The sequence below is a fragment of the Rhinolophus hipposideros genome (genome assembly GCF_964194185.1).
Source record: "Rhinolophus hipposideros genome assembly, chromosome: 8".
NCBI lineage: Eukaryota > Metazoa > Chordata > Mammalia > Chiroptera > Rhinolophidae > Rhinolophus > Rhinolophus hipposideros.
Window position 1 is genome coordinate 78,212,367 of NC_138054.1, and position 18,816 is coordinate 78,231,182.

General features: G+C 49.4%; 1 protein-coding gene across 1 annotated transcript in view; it reads right to left on the bottom strand.

Moving 5' to 3' along the window:
- The window catches only part of MAN1C1 (mannosidase alpha class 1C member 1), a 128,006-nt gene that overhangs the window by 63,252 nt on the left and 45,938 nt on the right, over positions 1-18,816 (bottom strand). Inside the window, exon 2 of the mRNA XM_081056340.1 lies at positions 14,267-14,363. Within this exon, the coding sequence (XP_080912466.1) occupies positions 14,267-14,363 (97 nt within the window). The remainder of the gene's footprint in view (positions 1-14,266; positions 14,364-18,816) is intronic.

Here is an 18,816-nt window from a genome sequence, read left to right on the forward strand (position 1 = left end):
AGGATATATAGAGAAAGGCTGTTCTGCCACTGAGCCTAGAGAAAGAGAGAGAGAGAAAGGGGCCAAGGTTTCCCACTTTCCTTCCTATTGATCAGAGAAGGGAGCAGAGATATGCAGAAGGGGTAAGGAGCCACGTTAGAGCAGCAGGGAGGCTCTGGGAGGGGCGGGTGGGAAGATAGGACCCGGGCCATTTGTGATAATAAGGCACCTTTGAGGCTTTTCTTATCAAAAGCATCCAAAATCCCTTCCCTGGGTGTGCAGGAAGGCAGGGTTGACATACATCCACACTGTCAGCCCTTTCTCAGCCACACTTCAAAAACAGTGCAGTTACACAGAGAATATCCTATTCGTATGTTACCTGAGGGTAGGCTTAGCCCCCAAGTACCAGGTGGTCAGCAGGGGCCCTCTTTTCCGAACTGTTTTGCTTCCGTGTGCAAATGCCCTATGCTCCAAACATCTGAAGAATGAAAACCACTGGACACGCACAACCCAGTCACACCACACTGCTGCTCTCCAGGCCACCACAGTCTTCCTGCTGACCTGGGCTGCCTCCAATAAAGTGGGACCCTCACCCATGCAGCAGACTCAGCACCCACAGAGGGGCAGGGCTCACCCTTACAAAGGCACCCCCTGAGCCAACCAGGCTGTGGGAGGGGGACTGACCACTTCAGGAGAGACTTTAGACCACGCAGGTCCAGTGGTTTCTCACTGAACCACTGATGGAGATTCTATTTTTAACACTGATCCCTGGGCAAGCTCCAGACCCACTCAATCAGACTTTGAGGGATAGAACCCAGAAGTCCATGTTTGCAAAAGCTCTGCAGGTAATTCTGATTCTTTCCCCTGGTTGAGAGCCAGATATTGGTCCAAACCTCTCATTTCAAAGATAGTGAGATTATTCCAGGGAGAGGTGGGGAAAGTGTGTTGTCCATGGTCACACAGGCAGAGCAGGGATGGGACACAACTCTCCTGCTTGCCTGGGCAGCTCTGACAGTGTTAACAGTGATGATGATGATGACAGCAGCTAGTATTTCTCTGTACTACTCTAAGCCCTTTCACATGTATTAACTGATTGAAGTCTCCCAGCCACTTTAGGAAGTAGGTACTATTATCCCTGTTTTTTCCCACAGGAGAAAACCGTGGCACAGAGAGGTTAATTCAATTGCCCAAGGTCACATAGTCAGAATGTGGTGAAAATGGTGACCAGGCAGCCTGGTGCCAAAGCCTGTGCTCCTAACCAGTTGGCATAACTGCCTCAAACCACCAGGATCCTCCCCCGGGGGTTCTGCTTCCTGCCCAGTCAGTGGGTTGAGCTGCAGACTCGGGGGTGTTTCTGAGTGGATGGTTTCTGTGGAGCTGCCTGGCTTTGCACCGTGAAGGAGGAGGCAGAGTCTCAGGGAGCCTAGAGAGTATGTCTTATTGGCCGAGGGACTTGCTTTTGCACTTACGTCTGGGTCTGGGTGTGGTTCACGTCCCAGGAGTTCAAGGCCCTTCAGATAGACAAAGCCACATCACCAGTGGAAAGACCAGGGGGCATCCAGCCCCCATGACATCCTTTCAGACCATGGCAAGAGTCTTGCTATAGCCTCGTTAGGGGCGCTTGGGACTTTGTCCTCTTTGGTTTGGGGGAGATAAGTAACTACTCTGGCTTTACCTTCACAGCCTAATACAGGGAAGAGGGAGGATGAACCAAGGCAAGCAGCGTCAACAGAGAATGTTACAATCTCCTTTTAATGAATAAACACACAGAGACCCTTCTTTGCCATTCACTGTTACCGCTGGATCCCCGCAAAAGCACCATCTAGGCCTGTTGCCACGCTAGTAATGCAAGGCAGGTGACACAGAAAGTCCTGGCCCTGGGGGGGTTCACAGTCCCTGACACAGAGGAAACAGGACGGGTGGGCTCTGGACGTTGACAAACCTGGATCTGAAGGCCGCTCTGCCTCGCGGCAGGCTTGGGCAGGTTACTTCGCTCAGAGTCTCAGTTTCCTCGTCATAACAACACCTGCCTCAAAGAGGTACCGTAAGGAATAAAGGAAACGCATGCAAAGGTGCCTACGCTAACAGGTGGGCACCTGTCGTGATGCCCAGCGGACACAGAGAGCCTGAGCTGGTGGGGGTTTTATGACAATGGTGAGAAGGGGGAGGCGTCTCCTCAGTCTGCGCAGGTGCAGGCACTTGGGACCCTCACCTGGCAAACAGGCGCAGGGCTGCATTATGACTTCCATGGGCTCTACCGCCATAAAAAAATATTAAAAACGATCTTTTACAATTGCCTTGGTATAAAGATGAACGTAATTCAGGCTGGAGTCATTATTATATATTCATTATTATAGTCATATTTTTCTTCTGATTTTAAAAGAAATTAAAATACTTTTGTGAGCCATAGGTACTGTGCAGGGACATCTGGGGGAGGTGACTGGCCGAGGGCTGGGGCTCAGACTAGGTCTCTTCCCTCCAAGCCTGCAGCCTCCATCGCCCCCGACCCCCACCCCGAGAGCCCCTTTCTCTCTAAGAGATGAAACTCTACCCGACCTCTCTTCCTACACTTGGCCCGTGCTGTTCCCCCACCTATCAGATTTCACTGATATTTGTCAAAACCCACCAGCTGGGCATCTCTGGCACCCATGAACCCACCGTGGCCCTGCCATACGATGCCTCTCAAACGGCACCATCTTTGTGATTCCCCTGCAATGAAATAGGGGAAACTTGATGAAAACTTTGAAAACAGTCTCTGGAACTTGCTCAGCGGCTCTCCTGAGATACTGACGTTCTCTCTTGCAGCCACGTTGCTTAGGCATGCGTTCCGTCTGGCAGCATAGGGAGATGTCATCTGTCTCCTGTCCGATGAGCTCATCCTGTCTTGCTCATTTTTGCATTCTCTTCCCCGCCCCATACCCAGCTCAGAGTCTCGCACATAGTAGGTACTCAATGCAAAGGTGCGGGATTGAATTAAAACGTAAGAAATAACTCAAACTCTCCATGTCCCCATGTGTTATCAGTTACTTGTTGCAAAACAATATCCAGATGCATTTCTGGGCTACTGCTATTTCAGGAACAGTATTATTTCGGGAGCTGAGCCCTGCCTGCTGGATAAGAAGCAGGCAGACGGCCTCTGCCACGGCAGCTCCCTTGCTCCCTGTCCTAATCATGTGCTTGGCCATCGGTGGGATTAGACAACAGCAATTATCCCCACATGGTCTATTTCAAGAATTCAAAGTTATTGGGGGAGAAAATGCAATTGTGCTTTATCCAGTGATTAAAAAAAAAAAAAGGAAAAAAAAGCAAGAGCAGTGGATTTCAAGCCGCCTTTCAGACTCGATGAAAAGAAAAACAAACTTGTATTAGCCCCAAATTGTGCTGACAACACACTTCCGGGTCTCTTTGTCGTCCTCCAGGCTCTCTTCAGAATTTTTCAACAATTCCCATTGATCCCTGTGTGGTTCTCATGCCGACTGTTTATGCTTGGGCGAGCAGCGGTCTGTGGAGTGGGGAACTGAGCTGCCTGCCTCCGAGGCCCCAAGGGGTGGGGGAAGTGAAGCCCTGGCTCTACCTTGCAGAGCAGTGGTTATGGCTCAGTCCTCACCCTGTGTGGGGCCACCGGGACCAGTGCAGCTCCTCTGCCTCCATCACTGAGCCAGCTGCCCCCTTGGCTGCAGCAGGCTCTCACCAGCCAGGGAGAAACACACCCCAAATTGGCCCAATCACATACTATTTGAGGACCTGGAAGTAACAGCAGAGATCATCTGCCAGACACCCACACTGTATGGTGGAGAGATGAGCTCAGAGAGAGACATGCCTTGTCTGGGTCACAGAGCAGATGGGAGGCCGAGAAACAATTAGAAGCCAGGTTTGCTGGCTCTTGCAGCCTGGGGTAGAGAGAATGTACCAGGTGAGCTACATTCATGGGACCCCGTTTATACACCAGCACTGCTCACCACCATGCTGCCACCCGCCCCTGCCCTACAGAACATCTTTTAGACCCCAAGGAGTTATGGTCTTGCTCAATCATCCCTGTAGGCCTTTGCATGTGTGTTTGTTTCTGTGCCCATGACCCCTCTATTACACTTCTTCATTCACACTTCAGGCCTCAGCAGAGAGGCCACCTCCTCCAGGAAACCTCTTTGAAGCCCATGCCTCCAAGAATGAGTTAAGGAGCCGTTGGTGTGAGCCTGTATCTCATAGCACTCATACTATTTTAACTGAACTATAAGTTCATGCATTCATTTCCCCACTAGCCTGGGCCCCACACGGTGTACATCTTGCTACTTCTCTGTGTCTAGAACAGCGTCTGGCACACCATAGGCACTAAACAAGCTTTGACAGATAAAGAAATGGTCTCGTGTGATCCCAATGACAACCTGCATTCCACAGGAGAGAAAACCAAGGCTCAGAAAGGAAACGTGACACTTGCCCAGTGAGTTAGTGGTGGAGCTAGGATTTGGAGAATTCGTCTTTGGACTCCCAGGTCAACATTTTCTCTGTTAAGACCCCTTTCCTGGCATAGTAACCGGGCTAGAGAAATTCCTGTTCACCATCTTGGGCCTGTGTGTCCCAGCTGGGGTGGGCTGGGAAGCACAGAGGCCACCCCACGCCACTGGGGGACAGTGTAGGGAGTGGGTAGTGAAGGAAGAGGTTGACAACCATCCCTTCTGTTGCAAGGAACACTTGAAGCAGCTGGCCTGGGAGCCCTGAGTCACCCCTAAGGCAGAAGACCAGGGCTGAGCAGGCAGTACTAAGCAGCCCCACTCCAGGGAGCAAAGGCCCAGGAAGCTGGGCTTCGTACATGGAATGGAGGCTTGATTAGGAGAGAGGCAGCATTCAGCAAAAGGCTAATATGAAGCATACTGACAACAGCAAACATAGCAAGCATAACGAAGCAACTAGAACTCTTATCATACCTGGTGGGACTACCGAATGGTTTATTCGCTTTGGAAAACTGGCAGCATTCAACTTAAGCTCAACATACTATACGTAATACAGCATGACGTAGCAATTCAGCTCCTGGGTGGATCTCAACATAAATGACTGCGTATTTCACCAGAAGCATGTACAAAAGTGTTCATAACTCTCAAACACCCCTGATGGGAATGCAAAATGGTGCAGCTAATTTGGAAAACAGTCTGGCAGTTCCTCAAAATGTTATACATAGAGTTACCATATGACCCAGCAATTCTACTCCTAGGCATATGCCCGAGAGAAAACCTATGTCCATATAAAAACTTATACGTGAATGTTCATAGCGGTGTTACTGTGATAGCCAAAAAACAAAGTAGATAGGATCTCAATGTCCATCACCTGCTGAATGGATATACAACAGAATATTACTTGGCAATACAGACGAATGAAGTACAGATAAGTGCTAGCATGAGGCCGAATCTCCAAACACTATGCTAAGTGAAAGAAGCCAGTCACCACAGGCCAGGTAGTGTATGATTACTTTTACACAAAATGTTCCAAATTGACAAATCTACATAGGAATGGCAAATACATTAGTGGTGGCCTAGGGCTGCTGACAATAACCAGTCACTAAGTTAGAAACAACAAAAGGAGTGTTTATCGCAGCTTTACTCATAATTACCCAAATACTGGAAACAAAAATGTCCAGCAAGAGTAGAATGGGTAAACTCGAAAAACGAACTACAGTTCCTAATACAATTATGAGTGAAAAAAGTAAATCATAAAAGAGGACATGCAGTATGATAGAAAATAAAGCGGATAAAACCAACCTAAGGTGACAGACGTCAGAACAGCGGTGACTCTTGGGGGCTACCGACCAGGAGGGGTCTGAGGGAAACTATTTAGTGGGGACGCTCTGTCTTGATCTGTGGGTTGGTTACAGGGTGTATCTGCATGTAAAATCCACTGGGCTGTGCACTTAAGGTTGGTGCATTTTACTGGATGTAAGGAATAAGTGACATCTCAATTTAAAAAAAAAGTCATTAAAAAGAAAAGAAGAAAACAGAGGCTCATGTTAAAAACCAGGGTTCAAGTCCTGGCTGTCAGGCCTTCTGGAATCCCCATCCCGCTCGGTGCCTCTCTCCCCACCCTCAGACACTGGACCAGATGGTTTAAAAGAATCCAACTGGCACTGCCAGTCTGAGATGCTGCGAATTCACACACCTATTTGTCACTGAGTTTGCTGGGAAATTTGGCAAGTGTTTCCCATCAATGCTAGGCAAAGAAAAGGGGGCTGGGTGTCTGCTGTGGGTTCAGCCTTGTTTCCAAGGAAGGAAAGGTCTTTAGAAAGTGGGCGGGGACATGTCAACACCAGGAGGGAATGTCAGTTTCAATATGAATCATCTTCTGCCTCCCCAGCAACTTGCTCTGGGAATAGATACCCTGAATCACTCCTCCCCAATGGGAACAAAACTTGCTACGAAAATTTCAGATTTCAAGAGAACCAGCACCGCCCAAATAGCCCGGCAGTAGCAGAAAAAGAAAGAAATCAACCTAGTAACCAACCGGGAATCACAGAAAGGACAGCCGACAGCGAGGGCCCGGGTACGAATCTCTTTGTATGAAGCCCCAAGGAGGACGCCGGCTCAGGCAGCTGCTGGCGCCAGGGCTGGGATGGAGACCCAAGGCTCCTAACCTCGAGTTTTCTTTTTACAACAACCTGCTACTATATTTTCTAGAGAAATAAATTATGCTCTGTGCTTGTGGGAAGCCTTTTCAACAAAAAGAAAAACAGCCAAGATGCATTTTAATTAGAAATTGCTTGGAGAAAAAAAAAATCTTTGCGGGAGGAGGGTGCAGGGTAGAGCACCCCGTAGTGCGTGGTCAGCAGCACGGGAGTGTGAAAATGCAGTAGGCTAATTTGGGGGTGAGCAATTTGCTTTGATAATCACCCCATGTGACCCAAGGGATTTTCTGGGATTCAGAAGGTGGCGAGGAGGAATCGTGGATGTGTTGTTCTAGGCCACAGGGAGCCGACCCAGGGTGGCAACATCTGACCTGCAACTGCCGGTTCTGCCTGTCCTTCCTAAGTGTGGGGTGAATATTTTCATCCCGTCCCTCTCCTTGTGCGAATGGCCTGTCTGCCAGTGACCGGGTGCTTCTAATCCATTTCCTCTGCAGTCTAACAGCCTCTGGCCTCCAGATGGAGCAACCAGGGCTAAAAACCCGGTTAGGTTTGCTTTGCTGCCCTTAGGCCTGACCCATTCTGTACAGGAAATGCAACATCACCACTTCTGACGCTGATGACAGCTCTTTCTCAAAACAAACCCAAGGCCTGGGTCAGGAATGTGCACCACGGCCTGACAGTGATTTTCCAGTGATTATGGACACTTGGTGTTTTGTTTTTCCTTTTTCCTTTTCAGGAAAAACAAAAAAAAATACTCCTAAAACAAAGCTCATAAGAAGTGGATATAATATTTTCAGCCAGATAAGGCAAAGTGCTCTGTTACCCAATAAAAGAAGAAAAGGAAAAGGGACCGGGAAGGCAGGGAAGGAAAACATTCATGCTTTGTGAGGACTTAGTATGTGCCAGGCACTATTGAGGCCCACTGCCCTTTTTACAGGTGAATGAACTGGGGTTCAGAGAACTCTGTGACTTGCCCCATTTCATTCAGCGTATACCTGCTGGGAATTTGAACCCCGGGTATATCTCCAAAGTCAAAACTGCTGCCTCCCAGAAACAAAGTCAGAGATCCATGGAAACATGGAGATCCAATGAGAACGGGGGAAGCAGGTGGTTTTCACAAACTGTTTGTCTAGCAGAGTGTGCAGTTCCCCAGGCAGCCACACTGGTAGAGTAACTCTCACCCCCACAAAAAGGCCCAGTGAGAATGGGTGTGTGTGTGTGTGTGTGTGTGTGTGTGATACTGTGAACATTTTGCAGAAGGCACTAAGTCACACGCCAAAAAGCAATTGTAAAAATGACATCTTGGGGCCTGGATTTATTCCCTCTTCAACATCATATCTGCTGTTTACAAGGCAAAGATGACTTTTCTCTCTGCCAAGGCCAAGTATTCCCAGCTTGTGATCTGAAAATCACGCTGTGTTCATTTTGCCTCTTAACCCACCCAAGGCCATCAATCACCCCTCAAAATGGGGATTTCGTTGGCAGTTCTATCGGGGATTCACAGGGCAGAGGTACAATCTAATTTGGGGCTCTCACGGTCATCCTGGGCTGGCTCGCAGCAAGGGGACGTCGCTTTTGGCCACGCAAGCACCTCCGTCCTCCACAGAGAAGATGCCTGAGATCACATCTGCTGACTGAGCAAGACAGCTGCTCTTACAGGGTTAGTCTGCTGATTCTAACTGCACTTTGTGACAGAGGAGAAGGTCAAGGCCTTGAGAATGAGGGGAATAGAGAGCAAAGTAGTACCCAGCCCTTCCGCAGCCAAACTCAGGACGGAGGGCAGGCAGAGACTGCGGGAGGCAATTTTTTCATTCTGTAATACTTCCCGAGTGCCTACAATGATCCAGGCACTGTTTCTTTCCTTGGAATGTAATTATTCTCAGTTATTTTAAAACAAATATAATAATAATGGCTAATGAGTGCATATGGGCAAGCATTTACACACATCCACTTTATCTAATCTTCACAATTGTTGAGTGAATTAGGTATTATCCTCATTGTACAGATGGAGAAGCTGAGGTACAGAGAAACCAGCTCAGGGTCACATGACTAGTAAGTGGCAGAGCCAGGATTCAAATGCAGGCTGGTCTGGTTCTCTAACCCATGCTTCTCTCAGCTAGTCATGCTAATGGCCAATGGCCTATTTTGCAAAGAGGTGTTTCTAGGTGATTGGGCAGGGAGAAAATATTTTCCTACGCTGGGAGAAAAGAGGGAAGTCTGAATCTTTTTTCCCCAAGCCCTGAATACTCAGTTGATGTCCTGTAAGTAGTGAAGCCTGGATATGGGTGGCTGCAGACCCCGGCCATGAAGTACAGGTCTTCCCCAGCTTCCACAAGGGCGATGGAGGAGATACAACACCACTCACCTGAGACCACTCCTCTGCCCCATTCCCTTCTCTCCGGCCACCGTATGTGATCACTGGGGGAACAGGGCAGCATGGTGATTAATGGATTGGGTTTTACAATACGACAGTCTTGTGATCAAGTCTCTGTTTGATAACTGTGTGGCTAAGCAAGTCCTGGAACTCAACAAGTCTCAGTTTCCTCATCTGTGAAATGGGGGTAAGAGGGGTAAGGGCTGTTAGGAAGACACATGAAAATGCAGCGACAGTGCCTGTGATACATGTACAGGGAGCGGTGGCGTCTTGGCCCCCAAATCATACCCGTCCTGATAGTTTGCGCCTGCTAAAGCTCTGAGGATTCCTTGTTCCTGGTGGTGATCTGGCGGTGACCACAGGTCTGCATTTCAAGTCTGACCTTGGACGATTTGGCTAATCTCAGAGAGGGTGACGCCAGTTCTACAATGAACATGCTGTGTTAACTTGGGCAGGCCCCTTCCCCTCTCTGAGCTTGATTTCCCCAACTTTAAGATGAGGGAGTCAGACTTGCCTTCAGAGGCCTCTCTGGGGCTCCCTCCCAAGACTCTGTGCCCCGTGCGGATTCCCCCACTGCTGGGGAGGATGGAGTTCTCATGAGTCGCTCTGATTTCTTGGAAGATGAATGCTCATTAAGTGTTTCCAGGCTGGCAGCTGACACCGAGTTTGAGGTGTCACTTACTACTCTCCTAGAAACCTTTATGCTGGCAGAAGGCCGATTTATCCCACAGCCTTGAACCCTAACTTTCCCCTTCCTCTTCCCTGTTAAAAATTCCGTTGTAGGCTGCTTAAATAATGGCGTGAGAGGTACACTACCTACCAGTGGGCTGCCCACCCACGGTCTCTGCCATGGTCACTCAACAGCTGGGGGAGCAGGGAAGGAGGGATCCAGGCGGGGAAAGCCCTGGAGCCCTCACGTGGGTCCCTAGGATCAGACGCTTGGGCACGCCTTGGTCAAACCAGCAGAAGCACATTCTGTCCCAAGGGCCTTATATCATCTTCAGAGCAGCTGAATTTGAAGAATGCTTTCTATGTGCCAGGCATGAATATGGGCACTTCTCAAGTGTTAATTCATTTAGTTCTCAAAATAATCCTAGGATTGGGCACTAAGGCCCAAAAAGGTTAAGAAACTTGCCCAAGGTCACACAGCTAATAAGTGGCACAGCAGCACACACATCCAAGCTGCCTGATCTCAAGAGTCCATGCTCTTCACCTAACTTATTTTAAATCCTCCCAAGTCCTAGCAGCAGCCCCTTTTTACAGGTGAGAAAGCTGTGCCTGTCACTTTGTGGCTGGTTCCTCTGCCTTCCCTTTTGGAAGGCATTCTTGAAGTGACAGACTCACCTCTATGATTTAATAGTGATAAGAACGCAGCCACCAAGTACCTGCTCTGCGTCTGACATGGGACTAAACCCTGTATTTGTCTCCTCTTTACTTGTGACTAAGTGGGCCTCTGTCCCACTCTGAAGTCAGAGGCCACACAGCTGCTAAGTGACAACACAGAGGTTCCACTAAGGCCCGCTTGGATCCAAAGTCCATACTCTTTCCGCCACCCAACTGGACATTTACTGTCCCATCTGGCCACCTCTCAGAGGAAGGGGAAAGAGGCAGATATCTGCCCTGGCCTGGGCCACAAGGCGAGGATCGGGCTGTGTCTTTTTTGCTCACAGCCTCTGGGGTCTTGGGAGCATTTCCTGACAGGGCCTGCTGAGCCGGGTGATGGTAAAAAAGGAAGCCATTTTGACACGAAATTGCTTAGGACTCAAGAACTAGCTTGAGAGGTACCTCACCCAGAGGTCTTGCTCTGGGTGAGATTCAGGCAAGGGCGCATGGGTGGTCAGGAGGGGAATTCGATTTGGTGAAATGCCACACAGGAAGACCAGGCTGCCCTCTGACGTTCTTGCTGCAGCTCCTGTACATCCTGCAAAGCCAGGCACCGGTGTGAACTCGTTACCCTTCCTGGTGTGCAGCCCTCCCGGCCCCGCAGACCTGGGATGGAGGCTGCAAGAGCCTGTGTCCACACAGCACCAGGAGGCAGCTCAGGGTCCCCTGCACATCGACTCAGACAGGTGGGGCAGGGTGGGCCTTGCTGCCACCTGACCATTCCCTGCAGGTCCCAGTTCATAGGGCGGTCACTGATGACAGCAGCGGCTGGAGTCCAGGAACGTTGCTGCCCAGCAGCCCACATGAGTCCAGAAAAAGAAGTGGTGGTGTGACAAGCAGCCTAATTCAGGCCAGTTCATCTCGTTCTGTCTTTGAGAATAGTCTGGCTTCAAAGCCCCTCATGGATCTACCCCAAGCGAGATCCTCCTCCAGGTTCCTAAAGTGCCCCTTAGCCTTTCTCCTCTGGGCACACTCCCATAAGCCCCTGTATCATAAGACCATTTGTGATAATAGTAACCACAAATAGCTACTACCTGTCAAGTGGGTTCAGTGTGTCAGGCAGGCCCTAGGCTGGGGGTTTGATGTCTTCATTAGCTCCACTTTATAGAAAAACTCAAGCTTAGAGAGAAATGACTTACCCAAGGTCACATGACTAGGAAGCAGTCTGAGTGTGAACTACTGGGCTCCAGAGGCACAGAACCTCAAGCCAGTGAAGGACTGCTCCCCTCCTCACTTGAGCTCATCCTGCACATGTCCCTCTCTCCGAGAGCACCTGGACAGACCCCAGGAGGCCCAGGGAAGGTTGCCGGTGCATGTCGTAGCAGAGTTGGTGGGGTTTTTGCCGTGCCATTTACCCCTGTATCCCTAGCAGTCAGCACTGGGCATGGTACCAAACAAGCATCTGTTGAGTGGAAGAGTAAATCAGTACCAGCTCTCTCTGCCTGGTGTCTGGGTGCCTGTACATTCTCCTTTTCCAGGAGCCAGCTGCCCACTGCAGTTCATTTGCTGGCTGTGGAAGGAAGGCTCTGCCTCACTGCCAGGACTGCTGTAGGCACTGGGTGATGGGGTATCCAGGGCCCTGCCAAATCCACTCTTGGGAGAAGGACAACCACGGGATCTCAGAACCCTCTATGGGCTCACTGGGGCAACTGCCAACTGCATTTATTATAACAGAAATCATAAATCACTCATACACTTGCATATTCAGGCACGCTCTCAAAGCTGCTCCACTGTGAAGGATGAACGAAAAGGGATCCAGAGAGGTTAAGTGACCTGGACTTGGCCATCTGACCATTAGTTGTGATAGAGTGATAGTTGCTCTCAAGAGTGAGGACTTGTATCCAGGTCTTCTGACTCAAGGTCTAGGTGTCTTTCTACCATTCCAGGCCTCAACTCTCCACCAGGCCTGATGATTGAAAAGGGGCAGGAAGGTTGAGATTTAAATCTCAGGCCTTGGGGAATTTTACAAAATAGGACTTGGTTTACCCCAATTCCCCCAGCAGTGCTCCCCATGGTGCTCCATCTATCCCCGTGGACAGTCTGAGCAATAGCTACGCCCCCAGCCTCCATCAATTCCCTGACTATCTGCAGTCTGTGTAGAGAGAAGGAGAGGAGAAGCTTCCCTGATACATCCCTGATTTACACTGGTGGCCAAAGCTCCAACAACTGAGGAGATCCACACCAGCCACCTTTCCCCATGATGCAGTGGGCTGTTGGGGAAGACCTGTGTCCTAGACAGGTGAGGCAGCCAGGCTCCTAACCTGGAATCCACATGTTTCCTATTGGAGGGTAAAGAAACATCTGTCTTCCTCCCTTCGGATTCAGGAGTCCTTTCTAGGCATCTATCCTAAGGCAACATTCTATGCACAAACAGGATAATTGCTGCATGATTTTTAATAGCAAAAAATTGGAAACGACCTTTGTCCAACATTAGCAGGATGGTTAAATGAATTTATGGCACATCCCTGCAACAACTGTAACCACGAACAACATTTTTTATGAAAAAATTTAAATGAGTAAGGGAAACCCTTCTGATGTAACATTAAGCAAAAAAAGGCAAAACAAAAAGAAAGGACATAAAATCGTATACAAAGGGGAAAAAAGCACACAGAAGAAAAGATTGGATGGAAATGAGCCAAGATATCAATAGAGGCTGCACCGATGTGGCAGAACAAGTTATTTTTTTTGTCTGCTTTCCACTTTTTTGATATTTTCTCATTTCCCTACATTCCTATGATAATGGGGGAGGAGGGGAGAGAAGCTACCCAAATTCACACACCTCCAGTCCCACAAGAGGAGAGAATTGTCTGAACAGCCAGAAAGGTTGTGATACTGGCTGGTTAGAGGGAGGAAAGGAGATCCCATATCACTTTTCCATAACACAGATATTTCTGACAGGGCCACACGTGTGGGGGGGCCATCCCTTGTAGATATGCTTTTGAGACTTTCCTGGGACTTTTCTTTGGTGCTTGACTTCAGGAGCTAAGGGGTGAGGAATACAGGGAATGAATTTCTGTCTCCAGCCCCAGATAGCTCCTATCTCTTACGGAAGAAAGAAGCCAAGCTGCCTCCAGCGTCCTTTCACGTGAAAGGCCTGCAGAGAGGGCAGCTGGCAACTTGTATGGGTGTTAAGTTGGAAATCTGAGGCCAGGCCCACAGTGAGCCACCTTGCAGTCTCTCCAGCCGAGAGAATCTTTCTGAGTTAGGAGACTCCTGCTGGAAGAGCAGGGACCTCAGCGCTGAGGCTGCACATCACGCACAAGTCGTCAGCACACAGCAGCACCTGTGCTGCTCCCAAACGAGGCCACCAAGTCAGTGTGTGAGGGACACCGCCCCCCCCCAAGTCCCTGAAGGCAGCTTACGTGCACACCTCATTGGTTACGTGTTTGGTTTCTCTGTGAAGAAACTAAAGATTATTTTACAGCTACACTGGGAGGAGTGGGTTTAAACCGAATCCTGTGTCCTACAGAATTCCAAAACTTCTCCGTGGAAACATGTCTCCATCACTCGCCGTCCCTACTCCTCACATTTCCAAGTTTGTTTGCAATAAGAAATAAATGATCCAAATATATGGTGATGGAAGGAGAACTGACTCTGGGTGGTGAACATACAATGTGATATATAGATGATGTAATACAGAATTGTACACCTGAAATCTATGTAATTTTACTAACAATTGTCACCCCAATAAATTTAAAAAACAAAAGAAGTAAATGATCGCTGTATGTAGTGTGTATGGTTAGAGGGAAGCGTGTAGGTTTTCCCCGAATCTAGATGGCTCAGAAGCCTGAAAAGACCAGAAAGAAACCAGACTCGGGAGCTCCAGGCCTGGGAAAACGGGACAGAGCCCAGGAAGTGAAAAGCCAACAATGAAATTCCACTCGGCCACCAGGGGGCAGTGGCTCTCCCCGACGGCAACTCACCGAACATGTTGCCCTCGTAGCCGTCCTTGGTGAGGGGCCGGAGCTCGTTTTTCCCCATCGCGTAACGCCTATAGCTCTGCCAGGCGAACCGCATCATCTGCAGGAAAAGGCGGGAAACCGAGAACTGAGCGTGGTGGTGCCCCACAGTGCCGACTGGCCACCCCGCTTTGCCCTTTGCAGCAGGCTTTGAAACCACATGTGAAAAACAATCTTCCATATTGAGGAAGGCGCCTCCTTCCTCCTGTAGTTATATGTAACCTTAATTTTATTTATAGTCACATCTGCCTGGAAGGCCATTCTCTCCGGGATGTCCAGAGTCTATGCATCGATTTCCTAGAAAAGGCACACGCCATCCTTCAGTGCCAAAGTGAAGAGCTACCTCTTTCTTCCAAGAAGCCTTCTCTGTTTTGCTCTGGCCTAAAGTGCCCCTCTGCGGGGAAGGAAACCGCTCACTGAGTGGTGATGCCTGCTGGAATCAAACAGAACAATCTGCTGTGTGGGGACCGTTAACTCCGTTTTGTAGGTGAGGAGACAGGTCAGACTTGAGGTGATTTGCCCAAGGTTACCCAGTGAGTCCGAGTACTGGGAACTGAACCCATGCCCTCTGGCTCCGAAGCCTTAGGTATGTCCCCAAAGCCTTGGCGTTGTCCCTTAAAGTCACTGTTTGAGTCTCTTTAAACTCCAAAACTTGGCTGGACCTACCCTGGCTGTCCCAGGTTCCCTAGCACCCTAGCTGGTCACTGCTACTTTTTATTTTCCTGGCTCTGGACCATAAACTCCTTGCAGCCAGAAACTACACTTGCCTGGCCTCAGTTTCCCCCACAGCACCCAGCCAGGGCTTGGCACATGTAGGCAGCAATGAGTATTTGTCGACTTTGTCATCCAGTGTGTGAGTGAAGTTCTTACTACATTAAGGCAACTATGTCAGCCACTTGGGAGCATTACACAAACACCTTGGTCCCCTGACTGCACTTAGCACTGGATGGTGGTGGCATGCAAGGTGACAATTCGCCCCAACGCTCTTCCCTCCCCCCTCTACCCCCAGGGCCTCCCTTATTTGCTTTTATGGTTCCTGCATTTTGCCTTTACCTGGCAGGCTGCAGAAGGAGGAGAGCAGAGCTCTGGGGCGACCGTGGGGGTAGAGGAGAGAGCCAGTGCCGGCAGTAGAGGCACAGCTGAGGGTACAGGTGGATGGGGAGGCAGCTTGGTGTGGTAGAAAGAACTCAGGCTTCGGGGCCAGAGAGGCCTGGGTTCTAATCCTAACTGTTGTTCTCTTTGACTCTGGCCAGTGACTAAACATCTCTGAGCCTCAGATGCCTCATCTTTGAATTGAGAATAACAAGGTCTGTTTTGCCACAATCTTGAAAGGATTAAATGAAAGAAAGTAGCTGGAAATGCCCAGTTTCTGACTTGACACAGCAAGTGATCAACGAACGCTGGTTTCCCTTCCCTCCTCAGCCCTTAAACTACCGCCTGGTTCTCCAAGCCTCATCCGTCCACCCCTCCTTCTGCCCATCCTATTAGTCCTCAAAATTTAGCGTGCACCAGAATCACCTGGGGGGCCTCTTAAAAGGGCCCCAATCTAGAGTTTCTGATTCATCAGGCCCGGGGTGGGCCCAAGAGTTTGCTTTTCTAACACATTCCCCAGTGCTGCTGCTGGCCCATGTGCCACAGTTGAGAACCACTTGTCTATTATGTGTGTCCATTTCTATTTCTCACCTCACTTCCAGGCTCCCTTTTGCTTTTCTTCTCTCTCAGCCTCCCTTCCTGCCTCAGCACCACTCTTTCTGGACATTTCCACCTGCATTCCTGTGCTCTGCCTCTCCTGGTGCCAAGGCTTAGGATCCATCTCTTGCAGCACATCAGGGCAGGAACTACTGCTGTGGCCCAGACGCACAGAACAGGGGGGCAGACGTGACACGTTTACGGCCTGGGCTCTCCATGCAATGGCAGAATAACCTCGTACCACCTCCTCACCACACAGATGAGGAAAATGAGGCTGAGATGGAAAGGGGTCAGGGCGGCACAGCCAGTAGGGCTGGAATCCAGCTCTTTCAACTCCCAGACCAGCAGACCCCACCCCTGGGCCTGGCCTGGTATGTGGCTTCCCATATGACACATATGCAAATGTCCTGGTAACATGTGCCAAGCACTTAGCACAGGCTTTGAGTCCTGATTCCATTCCTGTTATTTTCTACTTATCTTGAATTGGCAATAACGGAAACTAATTGCTGGGTATGAGCGCTTGAGGGAGGCTGGCCTCCTCCCTCAGTCTCTCTTATGGGGGGGGGGGGGAAGGAAGGTGGTGAGGTGAGAGAGCGGCAGGAGGCTGTTAAAACATAAATGACAGCAGGAAAGGAGCAGAGGTCTGCAGGGGGAGAACTGCACCCTACCCTCAAAACCCCTCCTGCTTAAGAGAGAGAAAGTGAGCGAGCGAGGTGGGTGTACAGGAGTAATTAGGAGAATCATAGGTATCATGTTCTCAAGAAGCTGTCACTGCAGAGATGCAGAGATGTTTGGAATGTGGCCTGTTATAGTCATCCACATCAATGGGGGGAGGGGGAGAAATGACGGCAGCACTGATCCCTGTGTCTCTGGGACTGGATTCAGAAGGCAATCAGAGCTGCTCTCAATCACACGCACAAGCGTGCATGCACATACACGTGCTCAAGTATATGCACACCCTCAAACACACACATCTCCTACCTCAATTCACAAGTGCCTCAGCCCAGATGCTGGATGAGCAGGGGACAGGAAAGACCCCCAGCCAGGCTGCCCTTATTTCTCTTCCTAAGCAGCACCTACCAGGCATCCTGTCCTCTGCTTGGCCAGTTTGGGCTTCAGCCATGGGGGCGGGGAGGTGTTCTCCCGGCCCCTACCCTCTATTTCCTGCCAACTGCTTGTCTTCCATCAGATCCCAGCTGAAAGGGCACCTTTGCAGGGAGACCTCCTCCCCAGCCCATCCTCAGTCGCGCCCCCACTCCCACCCCACATTCCTGATGCCCAGTCCCTCGGCAGCCTGCAGCCAAGCCCCGTGTCCACTCGCAACTATTTAGTCAGTCCCTCTACCCCCTTTCCACTGCAGCTCATCCAGGGGCTGGCACGTAACAGGGGCTCATTACATATTTGCTAAATGAATGTAAGAACACAGGAACATTGGCTCTGGAGCTTAACACATGGCTGAAGACTTGATGTGAACCACACATGTCACAGATAAGACAGGTACCAGGTCAAAGGAGAGGGGCTTGTAAGCAACACAAGTGCTCTGAAGAGGGCAAGTGTGTGTCTCAAGGGAAGCTTTGTGGGTTCCCAGTATACTGATGGCCAAGTAAGACTGTGAGGGGCACAGAAGAGCACGATACATAGAAAGGCTAATCTTAATCTGGAACTGGTGAAAAGTGCCTTGGGTGAACCCTGGACTTGGCTTTAGAGATAGACAGGCCTGGCTTTATTCTCAGGCAGTTCTAAGACCTCAAAGTCACCCAGACCACCTCCTGCCCCATGCAATTTCCTTAATAAAAGATTAAGCAATTTCTCTTTGAACACCCCCAGTGACGGGGTGCTCACTACCTTACCAGGCAGCCCATGCCATTGTGGGTTTCACAAAGTTCTTCCTTAATCAATCCAAATCTGTTTTCCCCTTTGGGCCATGGGGAAGACAACTCATACTTCCACACTACAGACCTTCAGTCAGGGGAAGCCAACTCTCAAAGATTCAGAAAATAAGTGTGTGTGTGCGCGCGCGTGTGTGTGTGTGTGTGTGTAGGGGAGAGAGAGAGAGAAAGAGAAAGAGAGAGAAACGGTAAAACATAATTATTAACATTTGAGGAATCTGGGTGAAGGGTAAATGTGAAATCTTTGTTAGATTTTTGCAACTTTTCTCCAAGTCAAATTATTGTTTTTAAAAACCCATTAGGGCACTTTGCTGGAGGTTGATGTCATTTTCACCCAAATTTATACGTTACAGAATTCTGTTTTCCTCCACTTTAAATTGGACAGAATGTGCCTATTGCCTGTCTCCTTGCAGCTCCTCTTACCCACAACTCCTCAAAAACCCTCTGGGCTTTCACATCCGCCTCCTCAAGCCCGCCCTGCCCACTCTGGTCGGAAATGGAGCAAATGAGGAACTAGCAATTTGGTTTCTCCTTTTATAAGTATATTACCATGTTCAAGTGAGGCGCCTGTCCTTACTCTGTTCTTCCTGCTCCAAAAATAAATAAAAGGCCCCTTTGGTGGTTCTGAGCATTTTCCAGCAGTCCCAGCACAGTCTGAGCTTCAGCCCCTATGCCCTCTCCTCCCACACCTGGATCGGTCCTTTCACTTAGCTCAGTTCTGTGCTTACTTCCCTTTTCTGCGTACATCCTTTACCATTGTTTAAAAATAAGGTCTGTCTATCTATCTATCTATCTATCTATCTATCTATCTATCTATCTATCTATCTATCTATCTATCATCCATTCATCCATCCATCCAAGGTATTCATGCTCATTGTAGAAAAGCAGAGAGAAAGAAAACAATCACCCATTAATCAAATACTATAACCACCGTTC